General features: G+C 30.0%; 1 protein-coding gene across 5 annotated transcripts in view; it reads left to right on the top strand.

Annotated features, from left to right (window-relative positions):
• LOC118201385 (uncharacterized) overlaps positions 1-19,917 on the top strand; it is a 42,315-nt gene extending 22,398 nt beyond the window's left edge. For 4 of the 5 annotated variants that reach the window (XM_035373485.2, XM_035373483.2, XM_035373482.2 and 1 more), the window contains 5 exons: positions 1,823-1,989; positions 4,679-4,910; positions 9,174-9,296; positions 12,153-12,305; positions 14,634-15,348. In XM_035373485.2, coding sequence (XP_035229376.1) covers positions 1,823-1,989; positions 4,679-4,910; positions 9,174-9,296; positions 12,153-12,305; positions 14,634-15,209 — 1,251 coding nt within the window. In that variant the 3' untranslated portion in view covers positions 15,210-15,348. Of the gene's footprint in view, positions 1-1,822; positions 1,990-4,678; positions 4,911-9,173; positions 9,297-12,152; positions 12,306-14,633; positions 15,349-18,878 lie in introns of those variants that run through there. The other variant, XM_035373488.2, reaches the window with a different exon arrangement.
• Positions 19,918-20,173: the final 256 nt, after the last annotated feature.

The raw sequence follows: 20,173 nt of genomic DNA, 5'->3' as shown, positions 1-20,173 counted from the left end.
ATAAGGATGTATAAAAGAAATTAAACAAATAAAAAAAAGAAAAGAAACAGTTTTTCACAGATGATTCAGTATTTCTCATTATATTAATGCAGTTCTCACTTCACAACAAGGCAAAAATACATAAAAACTCAAAATATCTATATTAAAAATTATGAAGTAAATCTTAAACACTTATTTCCTGGAATAAATCCAGAATGGATTAAGCATGATTTAATTCACAATAAAATGAAGGTGTTATCTTTTTTGTTGCGAAGCTTAGTTTCTCTAGATTGGCAACAAATCCACTATTCTGCTGTTTCAAATGTAAACAAGCATGGCTGCCATGGTAATAAAAAATTAGGTTTAGCCACACTTAAACAACTTTTAAATTGTTCAGAATTCTACAAATATTGCTTGCAGATTTCCTAAAAAAAATAAAAACAAGCAAAAGATAAGAACCCATAATTCAATCACTTTTAAAGCAAAAAATGCACAATTTACAAACATATAAGAATAAAAAAATAGCTTACTGAGCCAAGTAACAGAGTGGATATATGTATATACATATATTTATATACTTTTGGTGCAGCCTTTTGCAACCAAAATACGAGGTGCACATCTACATGTTAAAACAGTTCTACATACAAAGTTTCAATATTCTGAGGCTACTCTTTTTTGAGGTATGCGAGATATATACATACATACGCCACAAAAAATTCTCTTCAGTAATTCATTTTAAATCAGTTTTATAATTTTTTTAGGGGAAAAGTGTCCTTTATTCTGTCCTTACATACAAATGTCATTCAAAAACATCATTAAATTGCATTTGATAGCGGTCAAAATGGATATTTTTGTTGAAATATGAGGCCTGAAATTTTTCCCAATTACAATTATTCTTTTTACTTCGTGCAAGGAAGTAAAAATGATTGAGAACCAAAACATGGTTTGAAGGCTCATGTCTTTCTTTCCTCAATGCTGTTGGTTTTATTTATCTGTAATGTCAAGAATTGACATCGATTGAATTTTGCCAACTTCAGTTAGAAATCAACTATGGCTCAACAATAGATTGGAATAACTACTTGAAAGTCTTTTCACAACAACAACAACAACAAAAAAAAAAGTGTTTTTTCGGAAGCATGGGTATTTGAGGGCTTATGCCAAACGAGCAAAGAATGTTTTCTGGTCACCGTTCGTGATCGTTGTGCTACAACATTGTTCAGTGGCATTAAGGAAAACATCGCGGATGGCAAATGTTATATTTTCAGACTGCTATATAGGACATAAGAAAGAGGAATTAAGAAATGCTGTGTATGAACATTTCACTATGAATCACAGTTATAATTTTGTAGACCCTGAAAGTGGATGCCATATCCAAACTATGGAGCGATTGTGGGGCAGTAAATGGAGAAAATAACGTCAGCGGGACACTGCTTACGGCCATTTAGAGTCATATTTGATAAAAGTTTATGTGCTGCTGGTTATATTCAAAAACTGAAATTTTTTTCTGTAATGCTGAATAATTTTATTTAATTTTATGCCACTGTTAAGATTGAATTTTGTTTTTTTGTTATTTTTTACTTTTGTGTAGAATATTGCTGATTAAAAAATTAAAAAGAAAAATTTACTTTGTTTAAGAATGAAGAAATTTTGGGAAAAAAAATTACTTTTTACGGAAATAATTTTTTTAGTCTTTTCATCTCTATTATTATTTTATAATTTTATACTTGGCAACAATTGGTGGCCAAAAAAGGTGGCTTGTTTTAAACTGATGTGGCTCCAATGGAATAGTACCCTTTTTAGCTAGTATAAATATTTTCTGTCATTTATCATTACTTTTTTGTAGTGCCTAAAGCTAGAAAATAAAACACTATCTGATGTACAAGTTCGACAAGAGAAAGAATTGAGGAAATTCAAAGAGGGTGTTGCTGATATTCCTGCACTATTAAAGTCACATAAAGAAGAAGTAAAAGTTTTAGAATCTAATATTAACACACTTCGTAAGGAATTGAAGTAAGTGTTCTTTTATATTTTTATTAGCTATGGCATATTTTGTTTCTCTTAGTAACCTATTAATATTTAAATTCACATAATATCTTAGTATATATTTTAAATCCAAGATCTTAATAAAAGTAAAATCTATTAACCTTTTAACTCTCATGCCTGAAATAATCTCGGGCACAGCACTGGTATTCCAAAATGTCACGCCCAAATATTACTTGGGCTAATTTTTAGTCCAAAGGGATTTGAATCCCGAAGGACTATTAGTTTCGTTTTGGCATTTTGCGTCGGATGGATAAATGTCGGTTCACTTTTCAAACTGTTGCCATAAAATGTTAGAGTCCTGCATTATATTTGAAGAAATTAAATAATGAAAATCTGCGTAAATGTATGTATATTTCTCACATTGTCATAAAATAACAGTACATAGAGTCATCGAATTTTGAATAACGTAATCCTCCAACGAATATGAGCATGTGGAAGACCAAATTTGAAATTTGTTTTATGATCGCTTTCCTATTTTTTAAAACTTTGACGAATTTTTGATTAACAAACTCAAGGATTTCAAAGCGAGCAATGGCAACGTTGTGCAGAAAAAACATTTTTATCTCCAGCGCGTGAGTCTCTGTATCGGAAATTCTAAAGATATGCTCGTTTTAAAACTATTTTGTGATATTGCTGTTGCACTGGATCTTATGGTTTAAGTGCGAGGAACATGATATTTAATAAAGAAAGGTAACACACAAAATGTTAAAAAACGCCCCTTTGGACGTAATTTAAAATCTGAAACATTTCAGATTTTTTCTTTTTTTTTCTTTTCTTTTTTTTTTTTTTTTTTGAGTGCATCATATTATTATACCCGAATATATATCGTGAGAAGTTTATTTCGGCTTCAGTTCAACAGATGGCAGCATTTGACTAAAGGTTTCAAAGGATAGAGGTTAAAGTTAAAAGTGCACGGCATATTTTTGATTTTTTGACTTTGAGGCAAACATTTTATTTTTGGAATAAAAAAAATTGACAATTTATGCACCCAAATCATCAAAATAACTTGACAGTTCAAAGGTTAATTGTCATATTAGAAAAAAATTAACTAGAACTCAGATTTTTTGTATGATTTAGGAGCTTCTATTTGTATTAAGTTAAAATCTAAGTGGCTGAGATATAGAAATTGAGATATAAACAGCAGATATTACTAGAAAATACGTTTAAAAACTATCATTGAATGTTTCAGTCTTTTAAGTGCAAAATATTTGAATTGTAATACAGTCAAAAGTCGTTAATCCGGACTCGTCGGGACTTTGGCGATTCCGGATTATAGATCATCGGTTTAAATCTGGTAAGATGGCATGCAGAAATTACAAAATTAAAAATATGAAACCGTAATTTATGAAATAAAGAACAATTATGATCTAAAGGGTATCAAAATTTACAAAAAGAAGAAGCTTAATATTTATTTGTTTACTTTATTAAACATTTCTTTCAATGTAAGTTGTTTAAGTTGCTTCGTTTCATGTGATAATACTTTCTCTTTAATTTCTATTAAACAGACATAATTTCTTGTTTAGTTACAAAGTTCCGCTGTTCAAGTCCTATAATTGCTGTGTTGAGAATAATTTGTCAATCGAAATGTTTTAGTTTTCAATAACCTCTGGGTCACTTTCTTCACTATCGGAAGCGAATTATAATGACAAGGAACTTGATTTAAATCATATCAAAGACGGAGTACATCAAGATGAAATACTACACTTAGTAAGGAATTATAAGCCAAATAAAATAAAAACATCTGCCTTGAAGATAAGGATAGTGCTGATAGATCAACTTCCAATTCACTGCGCGCGGCGGCATGAAATTGATAAACAGATTTCGGATTTCGAAACATACTTTCGCTTTTTAGATCCTTTACATAATAGTAAATGTATATCGGAAATTCTATTTGACATAATCGAAAGTTCAAGTTTACTTTTATAAAATTGCTCTAACAGTCTGCAAAAAATAATAAGCCGGATCCAATTCGAAGATTAAGGAACAACGCAATCTGCAACATTAACTGAATTAGATAATTTTAGCTTAGGTTATACCGACCATTACACATTAAACGCACATGCGCACAAGCATATTCGCAGCCGTAAGAATCTTACGTGCACTCGTAAACGCCTGTGCGCATGCATGAACGCGACACATGCGCAGAAAGTTTGTAGCTTTGAGGTCCGGATTACAGATCATTCCGGATTATGGGTGTCCGAATTAACGACTTTTGACTGTACTCAATAGAAAATGGTTAAAATTTAAGTATTAGTGCTCCTGAATTGAAAACTGTATGATTTGTATTTATTTATGTATTTAATCTCAGTAAAAATACGAGAAGGATACTTAATTTTTTTAAATAATCATAAATTTAATGATTAAAATTCTTATCTTTGATTTTTAATTTTGCTTTCTTTCTAATATGAAATTTTTGGTATTTTTCTTTTTTTAAGGAGTTTTTCTCCTATGTAATGTAATATAAGATTTTGCTTATCAATAAAATTATCATTCCAGTAATCCACCAAAGAAAAAAGCATTATATAAGAATATTCTTAAGTTACAAAGCAGTGAAAGTCTAAGCTTGATAATGATTTTAATAGTTAGACAACTTTCTAGATGTTCATTAGTAAGAATTCTGTATATACTGTATTTTCAACAGAAATTTTATTTATAGGGATTGCCAGAAGGAATTGAAATCAAGAAATGAGATAGTTTTAAAGAAAGATCAACAATTTGATAAACTAAATGTTACGTTTAAAAGAAATGAGAAAGCATTGCGAGAAGCAAATCGTGAAAATAAAGAAATTAAATCAGAAAAAATAAAACTTGATGATGAAAACAAAAGACTAATAGCTGAAAATGAAGAGCTTAAATTTAAAAATGAACAAGAGCACAAAAAAACTCAGGTTAATTTCTTTTTACTTATTACATTCTGTTATTGAGAAAATAAATTTAAACTACATGAAGTAACACTAAGAAAAATGATATATTCTGAATATTTTTTAATCCTTAATTTTGTTTAAAAGATACAAAATCAGACTTCTTTTCCAAAGTTTGCTAAAATTCAAGAAATAATTAAATAATTTTTAAAGCAAAGAGTTATAAATTTTAGCACTCGGAGATATTTTTGTAGGAATATGTACTTGTCTTCAAGAAACTTCTCAGCTCACTAATATTGCTGAATATGTAGTAATTTATAAAATTCTTAATATTTTTTAGGCAAAATATTGACTTAATGATTTAAGAAGTAAAGGCCTGTGTAAAACAGTCTATTTGAACATCCAATTGAAAATTCTGTGAGCATTCTGAAAGCCTTCTGCATAATGATAAATTGCAAATCATTTTTTCCAAAGTATAAATTGAAATGAAAATTTTACTGTTTTCTCAAATATTGCAGGTATAATATATGGATGAATATTAATTCGAATTCTCACATTGATTTTTGTTTTAAAATTTTTGCTGTTATCTCATCTCATGAATGAATTTCAACTTCCAAATAATTACTCTTAAAAACTGTTATATAAAGCAAAATGGCTGCATTAAATGTCTGTGCAATTTTTAAAAGTAAAAATAGAGGTAGTAAAAAGAAGAAAAAGAAAAATTCACATTTGCATATTAAAAATGTTATGAAATGTATTAAAATTTCTAATGCAAAGAATACAATTTTTTTTTTCTTTGAGGTAATATTTTGTCATATTGGAGTTTGAAATTACTATTTCCTACCATTAAATTTGTTTGCAAATGGTCACGTATTAACAATGGTCTGAACTATGATCTTACATACTTAATTTTCAAAAATGTCTTTTTGCATTGGTAAATACTCTCAAATGCAGATATTCATCCCCATGCATGTGATTTTATTTGAGCATATTTATCTTCTGAAAGATGTTTATAAAAATGAGTTAGATCTTTTCCTTAAACATAATTTTTAACATTTCATCATTTTGCAAATGCCACTTTCAGTGAAAGGTCTGATGGAAGCTTCTCAAATATACATTCAAATAGATTTTGAAACACTGAAATATCTTTTGCACTTTTATCAAGATCTACGAAATGCTGTTTTAACTGTAGTATAAGTTCAGAAAATATATCCTGTGCACATTTTGAGGGGAATGGGGATTTTGCTAATAATACATTACAAAATCTTTAATCCGAACGTCCATAATCTGGACCTCAAAGCTGTAAACTTTCTGCGCATGTGTAAATGCATTATGCATGTGCATAATATCTTTTACTTTAGACGTATTATGCACATAGTACCTTTAAAACATTCGTAAACGTATTATACATATGCATTTACGCATGCGCATAATACATTTACGCATGCGCGTTAAATGTATAACGGACGGTATAAGCTAGGCTAAAATTATCTAATTATCTATTTCAGTTAATGTTGCAGATTGCATTGTTCCTTAATCTTCTAATTGGATCCGGCTTATTATTTTTTGCAGACTGTTAGAGCAATTTTATAAAAAGTAAGCTTGAACTTCCGATTATGTCAAAAAGAGTTTCTGATTCTGGAGCTACCAAAGGATCTACAAAGCAAAAGCATGTTTCGATGTACTGCTTCGGGTAGTGAAGAAAGTGACAGAGAGGTTATTGAAAACGAAAAAATTTCGATATGAGAATTCAAGTTGCAATGATGCTAAATAATGTAAAAGCATAATTAAATAAATAATAATAATTATAAATGAACTAAATTAGTTCATTTATAATTATTATTATTTTTAACTCTTATGCTGGTATTTCTTACTGTGCAAACATTCATAATCAAGAGTAGTATGCTTTATTGTTTTCATTCAGAAAACATGCAGTTTCACGTCTTATTTTGATGGGCTAAATTTAGTGTGCACAAATTGTTCTGAAACTGTTAAATAATTTATTATGGAATGATATCTATTCTTCATATGTGATGCATATGTTTACATGCATTTTATACACCATATAATTTTGTAGAGCTCGAGAAAAGTGGTGAGAAAAATCACACCCAGAGTACTTCCATCGCAGACTTATTCATGGTTTCAATACAATAATAAATATGATATAATTATAGAAATTAAAATAAAATGTCTGATTTTAGGAATTTATTTCTGCTTTGAAATTCATGAAATGTGATAAATTTTGAATTAAGAATTTGCTTTGCATAAACTGAAAATAATGGCTAAATTATTTTCTGTGCATACAATATATTCATGTGGGCGTTTCCATTTGCTTTTTTCCACTTAACTAATCTTTTTTTTTTTTTTTTTTTTTTTTTTTGTGTGTGTGTGTGTGTAAACTTTCTATGAGCTTTTATGAAGTTTAGTTTATAAAATATGAATATAGATTTTAAGTTGCATCAGATTCTTGATGTAGAAAAAACTACTTAGAAAGTACTGATATAGAATAACAGATTAGTTTTTGAGTGTTGATGTTAGATATATTAATGAAAAGTTATAGTAGTAGGCATTTTTATTATATTAAATTAGGCTTAATAAAATTAGTTTTGATACCATCTTATGTGTATGTGTTGTATGCAACACATACCTATAAAGATGTATGCCTATAAAGTTTTGAAGACGGCGTTATTAATTTTTTAACTCAATCATACAATAAAATCCTTATTAATTATTTGAAATATATAATTTTGAACTGAATCACAGATTTTCCTTAGAATTAGAAATATAAAGCAAAACCAAGTTACATCTGTCAAGTTCTCTATTTTTAGCCTTCAGAAGAGGACTACATGCTGTGAAGTGTGCTCAGCATTTGACAATATATTTTACGCTGGCAAAGGAAACTTTTTTCTCTTCCCTTTTTTCCTTCCACATATGAGAATGGATGAATTTCCCCCCAGTTACATGCAATCACATTATCATATGCATTCATTTTACTTTTGTTAAAAATCATGCCTTTTTTTTCCACTTTGAGGTTTATGTTTTACTGCACACTTAGTTTAGAAGTTAGCTTGTTATTACTTCTGGGTCTTTTTTAAAAATTCCATATAATGATGTATTAATCTATGGGATTAGGCAGCGTATCTTTTTTTAGAAATTTGAAACATGAATCAAAATGAAATATAGATGCTTTTAAAGAACCTAATTCAGTAGATTTTTCTCTGGTAAAGAAGTTACTAAAAATAATAAGTCTTAATAGCATGTGCATTAAGTATAAAGATATAAATGCAAGGCATTTTTAAACTACATACTGCAAAGAAATTAGCTAACTAATAGTTTATAATGTTCATGAAAGGTTTTCTGTTGCCTTAATCAGTTGTTTCATATTAAAAGAACTTCACAGATTTTTCCAACCACTTCAGTATTGGCTGCTGTTTGCCCTGGCTTGGTTTCCTTACACAAGCAGCCCTGTCTTGAAACTGCTTCATCGATCATTTGATGCTGTGACGATAGTTCTTTACCAAATTTTAGGTGAAAATGTCTTTGAATGATGATAAACAATGATGTTTTGGTGTATTCCAAAACACAGTAGACTTTCTCCTGCATGCATAGTACCATTTTGATTAACACTGCTTCCAGCAGTAATTTCATAACCGGAAGATTTTTTGTTGTTGTTGCCAGATAGAACTTGTATAATTTGTTTCGGCTTCATAAATCAGTTACTGAATTTGTACTGTGCTGTTCTTTTTGTCCCATTCAGTTTGAAACATTCTGTATATTTTACAACGTAAGTACACAAATAATATAAACAAATTTTGAAACCATATAATGATAGTATTCATTCATTAATATAATTTTTTATGCATATGGTTTTAAAACATCATACTCTGTTTTAAAGTTCAGGATACATCTCTGAAAATTAAATAATAAACTGTGAAGTTGAAAATCAAAAAAAGCAAATCTAATAGATTGATATGGTGGGTGCTTTTTAAAGGGCTTAGAATTTCAAAGCAATTTTTAATTTAAAAGGAATTTCATAAGCTTGATTGTAATGTGTGTGAAGATGCAGGGATTTTTTTCAGTCTAATTATTTATTGCAGGCACATTTTTAAAAATTTGTTATTCAATATAATTTTTTAGTTTTGTACCTCACTAAAAATCAGCTCATAACCCACTTTTTGAGAAATAAAGGTTTTATTATTAATTTCATATATTTAATAATTAAAAAATTTTTTATTAAATATTTTAAAAATAAGGGCATACTTAAATGTTAAGACTATGTTCTGCTTCTAGAAAATGACAAATGTAATTCTGAAATTAGAAGAAAATTTGAGCAACGAAAATTGTCTTAAAGAACAACTCAAAGATAATCTGAACAAACTGCAAAAAAAATATGAAGAACTCTCACAAAATGAGGTAACTGAAAATCCTTTTCTAATTAAGTACATGTATGCTACTAACTGAATTAATGCTTGTGCTTTTCATTTGAATTAAAATTATTATATTAAAATGAAAGCTATTAATTTTTTTAAATGTACTTAACAGTGATATAGGTCCAGAAAAGATCTCATTTTTTTCCATTGGAATTCTGGAATAAATATAGCTTGATTAAATCTATAAACTTTTTTTTTTTTTTTGGTGTGTGTGTTGTGTTAGCAAGTGCAAGAATTCAAGAATTATTTCAGTGACCTTCTGTTTCAGGTACGATCAGCTTTCATGTAATAAATTATTTATAGTGAGGGAACTAGTCTGTGAAAATTTTGATTCTACATGAATCTGAAATGATTGATCTCAAGAGAATTTTAAATCATTATACAGCAGTTATTATTATAATAATGAACTACAGTTGATATGTAGCTATCTCCAGTATGATAATAAAGGTATTATTAATTTTAAAAAATAGGTAGAAAACTCATTACTTTCTTATTATCCACAGTCCCCTCCTCAAAGTTCACTGGACATTGTCTACTAATATTTCATCAAACTAAGATGTGAAAGACAACAGCAATTTTCAGAAATGGTGCCACATAAAACAACATTCAAATAACAAGCAGAACCTCATAAAATAACATTCATATAACAAAATTATTGCAAGAAACATCCATAATGAAACACTTTTTTGTTGTTGTTGTTGTTGTTTACACGTATACAGCAATCTATGTCTTCTGTCTATCTGTATTCATATACACAGCAGGGGTGGGGGGAATTCAGCACACAACTTGATGCTATGCTCACTGCTAATCTTCTCATATACAGAGATCTGCTTAAAAAAATTAAAAGAATTATACAGATTTGACATTGCACACATTTTGATTCCTAAAATTCAATTATTTATCAAGTACAATGTCATGGTATGAGAGTTTTTGCATTCTGTACTGCAAAACACCATATTTTTGAAGAAATGCAACTCTTTCTTTTCATCAGTTGGTGAACTTCACAGTCCCTTAATGCTTCCATATAAAAACTTAATTTAAAAAAAGCCTTGTATTTTATGAATTCATTATTAAACATTTTATTAAATACTTGATTTAATTTGAATGTGATATTATGAATTTTAGTTAAAAATAAACAGTGTAGCAAATAATGAGACTCTTATTTATTTATTTATTTATTTTTAACTATCTGTAAAACAGATGGGTCAAAATTGCTTTGCATTTTAAAAGTTAGTTTGTCATCTGGCTCAGGCAGATGATATTTAGTGCTGAGAATGAAGCAAGTGATTTTCAGTGCGGCATTTTATATTATTCAGTTAAAAATCATTTAAACATTACATACTGCATGGCAAAACACTTTCATACCTTCCAGTGCAATATTTTGTCTGAAAACAAGTGTGTGTACTCGGCTATCCCATGTTCCCAGAATGTCCCTTTGTGATAATTTTTTCTTGTTAAAACTAAAACTGCATTTTAGTCTTAACAAGAGTTTAATTTTTAAGTTTTAAAGAAAAGTTTTCCCCTGCTTTTCTTATATTGAGGAGGTAAAGAACTGTGACATCTTCTGTTACAGCCACACTAGAAAGAAATTATGACAAATATTTTCTTTTGTTACCTGATCATGATATTATTTGCAATAATGCAGGAGAATCTTATTTAATTAACATATAGCAGTTTCCTCCTTTAAGAAAAATACACTTTTATTATTTAATTATCAGTAATGACACAATTGTGCACTGACAGGAAGATAACAGAAGCACTCGGTTAAATATCTTGAAGACAACCTTTTGAGTACAACTGCTTTTATTAAAACTTTCTGTTTATCTCATTCATGAATTACATATCCATCTATCCATTAAATTTTATTTTAAATATTCTTAGACTATAGTACCTATTCATCATATAGATTTGAAGGGATATGTTGATCCTTCTGCTAATGTAATAGCTGACATGTAGACATCACAAGTTTCTGTAATCATTCTCCAGGTATATCAGGTGGTACATCTGTAATATCAGAAAATAGTGGAAGCATATCGAAGGAAAGCTTGTTTCCCGTCTAAACAATGATTTTAAGTTTACCGAGAAACATTGTGACAGCTATAACATTTCTCATAGAGAAAGACAAGAGCACCATCTAGGCGACATACTTGCAATTAAAAATTTTTGTACTAAGATTTCTATAAAAGCTTGGGATTTGATATATTTCAAATGCTAATCATATTACTGTATATTGAAAATTCTCTGAAACACAGATATTTGATGATTTCTAACTTTTAGATAAGTTTTTATATTACAGACTCTAGTATCTGCAGGTTAATTTTCTTCATACTATCTCTTTAAAGAGGCTTCTGTGTCACCAATTTTGGCACACTTAATCGCCAAATTTATAATGTTCAACTTATTTGATTTAGTGAGTTTTAAATGTTATCAAAGCCTTATACAATAGCTATTTTAATGAAGTATTGTTTTCTTCAATTTTTCCATTACTGATCAGTACTAAATAGATTATAAAGACATAAACTGATAATTTTTTAATTTAAGTTAACTAAAAAAATTTGGGGGGGGGCAAGAATTAAATTTTCTTGAAGCATTTCATGCACATTAACAATTATTCCTTTTACTACCTGACTTCTAATCCAAATTTCCTCTTAACAAAAATCTTATCTTTTTGCAATATCAGTATTTCTTTAGCTTTGAATATGTCTTAGCTGCCATAAAAGCATTAATCTATGGCATATCTAAAGAGTTAAATATTATGCAGCATCTAAAATTGTTAAAAAGTTTAGTAAATCAAAATATGAAGGCATTGCATAAATTTCAATGGTAATTGGTATTTCAGGTTGTTATGAAAGCTCTTCAGTGTGTTCAAGTTTCCGTAGGAACACAAACAGATATTGAAAAAGTTCCTGTCTTCTTTGATAAACAGACTTCACCTTCAAAATATGAAAATTTAAATGTGTACTATATATCAGCGTTAGATGAAGAACAAAATGTATGTGAGCATTTCTTTGCATCTTTTTATATTTAATTATGTGAATGCATAAGGAAACAGTTTTATTCATTTTAAGCATTTATTGAAAATTAATTAATTTTTAATACCATATAATTATTGGAGATTTATTAAATAAATATAAAATATATGGAAAGAAACATTTAATTAATTGAGAACAAAATGGAGAAAATTGTAAATGGAATTTATGAGATTAATTTAGTAAAGTAACCTCCATTTTGCAATAAATAAAAAATGCATATAGATACAATTTTTTATTAACATCTGAAAAGTGCAGCTGCATTCTCTTTTTTAATATAGTGGTAAAGTCATTTACGTGACAACTGTGATATAAATTCAAGTGCTTATTGTAGTGTTTCATCAGCTTACAAATTCAAATACAGCCAGCTGGGATTTCAACCGACCTTTTACAGCATTTTGAAGATCCTTATAGTTAGTACTAAAAGTGCTGTTCTCCATTGATTGTTCCATTGTTCTCCATATCTCCTTGCCATTGATTATTGTTTTATCACAGGATTCGTATCTGCCACCCAAATCTTATTATGAGTTACTATTCTGTTCAAAAACTCCTCCCCTTCTGTGTTGTAATGACAAAGAAAGCCTAAGGTAAGCTCACTGGGTTTCTTAGATCTCTGTGAGAATTTTCAGGATCTGTCAAATGCAGAACTTCTGGTGACTTCATTTTTAAGTGCGTATTTTGCGTAAAACAGTCTGAGAAATTTTCGTAATTTTTCAGAAAATTCGGAAGTTTTCATGAACTTTGTTATTTGAATCCTCAGAGAGATCATTACTCACTACAAAAAGCCTATCGCTTCTAAATTCATCATGAATGTTTGTTCTTTCTGCTTTGAAAAATCTGATCTGTTGATGCACAGTACCTTCCCTCATAATGTTTGGGCTATAGACACTGCACACTTCATGATGAATGTCTGCAGCTATCGGATTTTTTCGTAATGAAATGTTATTTTGTTACCTTGCATTTGCTGGGATATTTGATAGTAGCACACATTTTGTGATGTTATAACCAGCAGATGCATGGCAGTATGATGCTCCCAGCAGTGGAAAAACTTAATGAAATCGTGGATTACATACATGATATAATAAAAGTGGCACTTCAACTATTACTACAAGTGCCATGCCACAATGGCAGTTACTCTCCAAATTATCCTCATATTAAATTGAAATATTTCTGTACAGCATCTCTAAATGTAACTTAATTCTAAATGTTACTTGTGTAAATTAACATAATTACATTTAAAACATTTAATAATATTTATATGAAGTATAATAAACTTAATGCACATGTCTTTAATGAGAAATATATTTAAGATATATATTAAATAATAGCTGCTAATTGTCCCATTTTTGAATCAGATTTCCTGGTCTGCCATTAGATCATTGAATATCCTGGTTTTTAATTTTAGTCTTTACTACGGCAAAGAACTGCAAAGGAAAACGTTTCACAATAATAAATGAAATTTATAGAACTAATAGAACTTAAAAAGAGGAAATTCCATTCTTCTACCCCTAGTGATTTTTAGCTTAATTTTTTTTATTAAATTTTATTTGACCTGAATTGTTTTAATCTTCTGTAGACATTTGTAGAACTTTTTTGAAGTTTCAACCAATGTTTAATCAGTTAATACTGGTATTTAATTATTTTTCTTTATGTCAATATATGGTACTTTACTCACACAATAATATATTTATTAATTATTAATTTATTTTCATCACATTTGAAATAATTTTGTTTGATGAAATCTCTCCTTCCCCACTCAGGATTTTTCTCAGTATAAGAGAAACAAAACTGTAAAATAAAATTAGCTGAAAAACATAACACTTAGAATGATATTAGTATCAAGATATTATATCAAAATCATATTACAAATAATTCATTAATCTAAATTGTGTATTATAACAGGAATTTAAGTCAATTTGGATTTCTTTTGAAATGATGTTGCCATATAGCTGAAAATCTCCTAAAAACACATGGTTTAGCATGAGGTTGCTCACTGCTTTTGTATTTCAAGGTTAGCAACTACGGTGTATGTAATTTTTTTGTTCCATATATGTCCATCCATTTTATAACAGTAGCCAAGTGCTTTGCCATAATCAAATAAGCCAAATGAAATGATTTTAAATTGTCTTCTGATTTACAGATTTTGTTACAAATTTAGAGGAATTCTGTAGTCTGGATTAGTCTGGATATAACTATAGTAGATTATAATAAATCTTCACTTGTAATTTCATCAGAAGATTATAAATTTTTTGTGCAGTGAATAGAAACTGAATTTTGTTACTTTTATTTAGAATGGCCTAAAGTCTATCAGTACTCAGAATGTAAAAGGTAACATCAATTTTATCATGCTCAAGAATGCAAGCATTCAAACAGATGGCTGTATGAATATCCAAAATTTATCTAACTATCAGTATGAGGAATTTTCATGTTCATCGAATGATTCAAGTTCACACAAGACTAATAGAAGGATGCGAACAGGTTTTGCCTTTACTCCTTTGAAACCACTTCAGTCATTTTCTACAAAAAATAATAGAGAAGATATTACAGAAGTATTTTTTCCACTTTCAGATGTATATGATATAAATAAACCGCTTTCATCATCTAATAACATTTACTTACAGGCTGAAGATCTTAATGATAAGAATGCATTGCAAAATTTGTCGTTAAAGAATAAATTACACTTGCAAGATACAGTAAATTTAGATTATATAAGTGAAGGAATATTTGATACTAATACAATATTAACAGGAAAAAGTGTGAGGCAATCTTTAATACATTGCGATAAAAAGTATGAGAAACATTTTGCTTCTACCATATCCTTGAAAGAAGGGAAGTCAGCTGAATGGATAGATAGAGATACATTATGATATTGCATGCATTGTTTAAGCAGAAATATATATCATTATCCTGCATAGTTTTCTTTAAATATTGTTATAAACTAATGTACTTTGCAGAAATATTCTTAATCATATTAAATCTGCTATTAAAGTTTTTATATCAAATGCATTATGTGTTTGTAATATACTGTAATCCTATTTTATACAGTAATATTCATATTTTTAATATGCTTCAAAGGAAACTCAGAAAAGTTTTTTTATAGCTTTTCCATTGTCTTGGAATTTGTACAGTAATTTTGTTTCACTATGTGTTGATATTCCACTAAAGATAATCCGAAACTAATTCTATTGTGTAGTTCCAAGTTCTATTTTTAATAATAAAATATATTATTAAAATTGCACTAGTTTGCTGTTGTGTTATTTATGCTAGTTTCAATATATTTATGACCTTTTGTTTCATTTGTGAGCAAATTTCATTATTATGCTATGGTATAAAAGTATAAATTGGAGACTTACATTAGTACAGTCAAATCCGGTTAATTGGACCACCGAATAATCGAACCAGCCACTTTTTCGGACCAAATCTTAAAGAACCGAAACAAATCATATGTACATGAGCCTAATATCTGGACCAAAATTCCATTTAATCGGACCAAAAAACGTGAGAGTGAATAAGAAACAGAAACCACAAGTCGGCCGTGTACAGCGGATGTACAGGTGGTCTGCGACATATGGGAGGATCTGTAGTTGTGGCTCTCCAGGAAGATGCTTTATGAAAGGTCAGGAATTCCTTAAAGTACATGACAAAAGCAAAACCGGTGGGAGGTGAACATACGCACCATTTTCTTTGACCTGCGCCTCCGAGTTTCGAGGAAATGAACAATAGAGTGTCCGGCTCCACCTGAAAGGAATTCCGGCCTGTCAATCATGATTAAAGTTTACACGAGAAAGGATCACGTTTTTTGGATGATTTTAGTGCCAAAGCTTTGAATGGCGAGCATTTAACTCCCTCTTGACCTCAACAACTTGAACCCGAAACACCAAGGTTTCTTCAGACCACTTTAGTCAGTCAACTGTGCGCATGTCTAATCTTCCCTGCCAAAATGCTATGACGGGACTTGACATTAGCTGAAAAAATTGGTTTCCTGTATAAGATCAAGCAACAACCATGAAACACTTGTCAGCATCAGTTGGTGAAAATAACCGGATTGGCAAAGACTACAATTTCGTGCTTGATAAAACAAGAATAAGAATGTGTCTTCTGTGAGAAGATCTGTGAGATTCTGTGAGATCAATTCTGTGAGAAGAATGGACATAATGTGAAGGACGAGGAGGAACTTCCAAAAAACGGAAGCGTGAAGGCAAGGACCCAGATGTCGATGAGGCCCTTAATGAATGGTTTGCTATTGTTATTGGACAATCTGTGCAAGTAAGGGCCCAATGTTAAAATGCAAAGCAGAAGAATGTGCTAAAAAGCTGGCCCACGATTACTTTAAAGCTACGGACAGTTGGTTGTCTCGATGGAAATCTATATATGACATAAAATTCAAGAAAGCACATGGCGAGAAAGAAAGTGCTGATAGTGCAAATGCTGAAGAATGGAAATGAATAAAACTGCCTGATTTTTTTGAAAATTTTTCAGCAGATGACATCTACAATGCTGATGAGACTGGGCTGTATTATTGTGCTACACCGGACAGCATGTTAAAGTTACAAACATGTTGCACTCTGTGGCTCCAAAAAAGCGATGGATCGCGTAACTGTTTTGTGCTGCTCAAACATGTCAGGAACGGACGAGAGGAAGCTGTTGGTTATAGGAAATAGCACTAAGCCTTGCTGCTTTAAAAGACATAGGATGGAGAGTTTACCAGTTGTGTATCGTGCGAATAGAAATGCGTGGATGACCTCTGAACTTTTTAAAGAATAGCTGAAAGATTGGGACGGAGAGCTACAATGCCAGTCGAAAAATGTGCTGCTTCTTCTTGACAATTGTGCAGCACATCCTCATTTAGATTGCTTGATGAATGTCCAACTGGAAATTTTACCTCCCAGGACCACAGCTTTGGTCCAGCCTATGGATACAGGCATCATAAAAAATTTGAAGACCCTTTATCTTGTAAGGTTGGTTAATTACATCCTTGAAGCAATTGAAGAAAGTTTTCTGACCTCATCATTAAAAGTCAGTGAAAAGGTCAACATCATACAAGCAGTTACATTTGTGGCCGACAGCTGGCGAAAAGTGAGCAGTGAGACAATTCAGAACTGTTTTTCTCACTGTGGCTTTAAGCACTTGGTTTTGGAGATGGATGTAGACATGCTCATTGAAAGTGAAAGTGATGATTTACCTGTGGAACTTCAACAGGTACAAAAGTGAGAAGAATTTTTATCCATTGACAACGAGCTTCAATGCTACAATGAAAATGAAGATTACGAATCTGCAGTCGTTGCTCGAGTTGCAGCAAAACACACGACAGCATCAGAAGACCAAGAAAATCATGATGATGATGCCACTAATAAGTTGATGCAAGTGACAACACAGGATGCGAGGAAATGCATTGAAACTTTGCGTCGGTACTTCATGCAGGTGGGAAATGAAGGCAGTCCCATTGCTGCGTTAGATGTTTGTGGTGATTTCTTTCACGTGCAATCTGTCAAAAGAACACGTCAGATCACATTGGATAAGTTCTTCAAATGTTGACTGGAACTTGGTAAAAACTTGTTTTTATTCTGCTTCACATGTTGAGTATTGTGGAGATTGCTTCTTAGAATTTGTTTCTAAATTAATTTTCTCAATGAAAAAAAGTTCGACTGTATTTCTTTTTTGTACATATATGTTTGCCATACGTGTGTATCGCACATAAAGTTCATAATTACATTTTAGTACACGATTTACATGTACATTTACTGTTTGCTACTTATAGCACATCCTGTCTTACAACATAGGACATGTTCGTGTAATCGGACCAGTCTTTTATTAGGACCAAAACGATCGCTTCCCGATGTGGTCCAATTAACCAGAATTGACTGTATTGCATAAAACTACTATTTAACATAATGAAAAAATAAAAAATGAAAAGTGTATATTCAGCTATGTTTATAGAAATGATCATCTAACATCTTTTGCTCCCAGCCTATCATATATCATATGTTTCAGTTGGGCTGACTGTATCAAATGTGATATGCAAATGAAATGTCACTGATGACCCACCGTATCATGGCTCATGTGCTGAAATAGAATGTTTCATTTTTACATTTTAAATGCCCATAAATGATGTGAGAGTACTGTGAATCTTAACTCAATGAAATGTCTTGAGTCCTAATGTTGTTACTATGAGGATTATTTAATATTTTATTCTATAAATCTAAAACACATAATGCTTACAATGCATGTTCAGGATTTAGAGGTGTTTTATGTAGTGCAGACAGCATAAATATTTGTATATAAGTATAAAAATAGAATGTAATAGGCACAGATAATTAAATTCTTAAATTTTTTATTTCATTTTCTAACAGAAGTAATTTATATACGTAAATGTAATCATTATTACTAATCCTACATTTTAATTTAGTTAAAAAAATTATTTTTCATTATAAGAATTTTGCTTTATATTATAAAAATGACATTTAGTTAATACATATGCGAGAATTCAAATAGCTGGATTGAAAGCAGATTTAATTAGAATTATTTTTCCATGTTAGGCTTAACTGCAAATTATGCTAGGGCACACAGTGAAATGCAGTACTCCATGGTCGTAGATCTAAAGGGAAATTTCAATATCCCTGGGAAGAAGTTAAAGAAAACAAAGCTAGAAGTTAAACAAATGCTAACTTTATTCATTAATTGTATGAAATTATAGAAAATTTTAATTATTTATTTGTGCACAATAATGTATGCATATTCTTTCTTGCATTCCTGAATGTATGTTATATAGTTCTGAATAGCTGCAGTCTTTTGCATAATGCCTCATGTATTGTAATCTGATATTCTGACTCAAATGAAGTGAGTGTATTATATAATAAAAAACAGTATGTTCTAATTAAGAATTGCTCTGAACTTTAAATATCTTTTAGTTGGCCAGTAATTTAAGAATTACTTCAGAAAAAGGAGAAACTATAGTAAAATCAAGGAAAGAATTTAAATGTCTGTATTAGCATAGATTAGTCTCCTAACTTTTTATGTATTATTTTTGCTTGAACTATTATCATGTATCAATTGTAACAGTAGAGACTATTTTCCTTAAAAACATTGTATCATCAATACTTTGAAATATTGCTCAAATTTCTAATTTTATAAAGAAGCAAATCAGGTCTCTTTTTGTTTCAAAAGGGCCTTTTAATGCTCAACTTCTGTTATATGTTAAATTTTTCACCAATTATTAATGTCCAACTAGTAAGCAAAATAAAATTATTTTGATTAGGAATAAAATTCTGCTCAATTTTGACTTATGTTATTGAGTGTAGTACCTTAATAATTTTTATTTTTAATGTCTAATGTTCCACCTGAAATTTTTCTGTGCAAGTAAATATTTTTTAGTATCTGTATGATCCTAATTTTGCAATCTCACTTCTTTCTACAAAATTTTTTTCTGTGCATAATTCTAGTAATTTTAAGTATTAATCACAGTTTAACTTTGAAATTCTGCTGTGTATAAAGAAGTAAATGTAATGTATATTTTAGTGTAGGTGATAGAAAGTATCTAGAAGCTACAAAATAATGTACACAGATAGATATTAATATACATTAACACAGTGAACAAATATTAATTTAGAAGTCAAACAACAAAAATCAACGTTATATTTTCAAATTTTCACAGCACTAGTTTCGATGGTTTTATCAAACCATCATCCTCAGCTGCAAAAGCGCAAGTGAACGAGATAAGATATAATGATTAGGTAAGATAAGAAAGCCTAGACAGGAGATAAGCCATTGGTGCCATCTGTTGATGAAACCAGAATTAAAACATAATTTCTTTAAAGGCTGAAGGCAAAGATGG

This window comes from Stegodyphus dumicola, chromosome 3 (genome assembly GCF_044657685.1).
Source record: "Stegodyphus dumicola isolate Sdum_Otavi_A_Nest chromosome 3, ASM4465768v1".
NCBI lineage: Eukaryota > Metazoa > Arthropoda > Arachnida > Araneae > Eresidae > Stegodyphus > Stegodyphus dumicola.
This window is presented reverse-complemented; position numbering and strand designations above follow the sequence as displayed.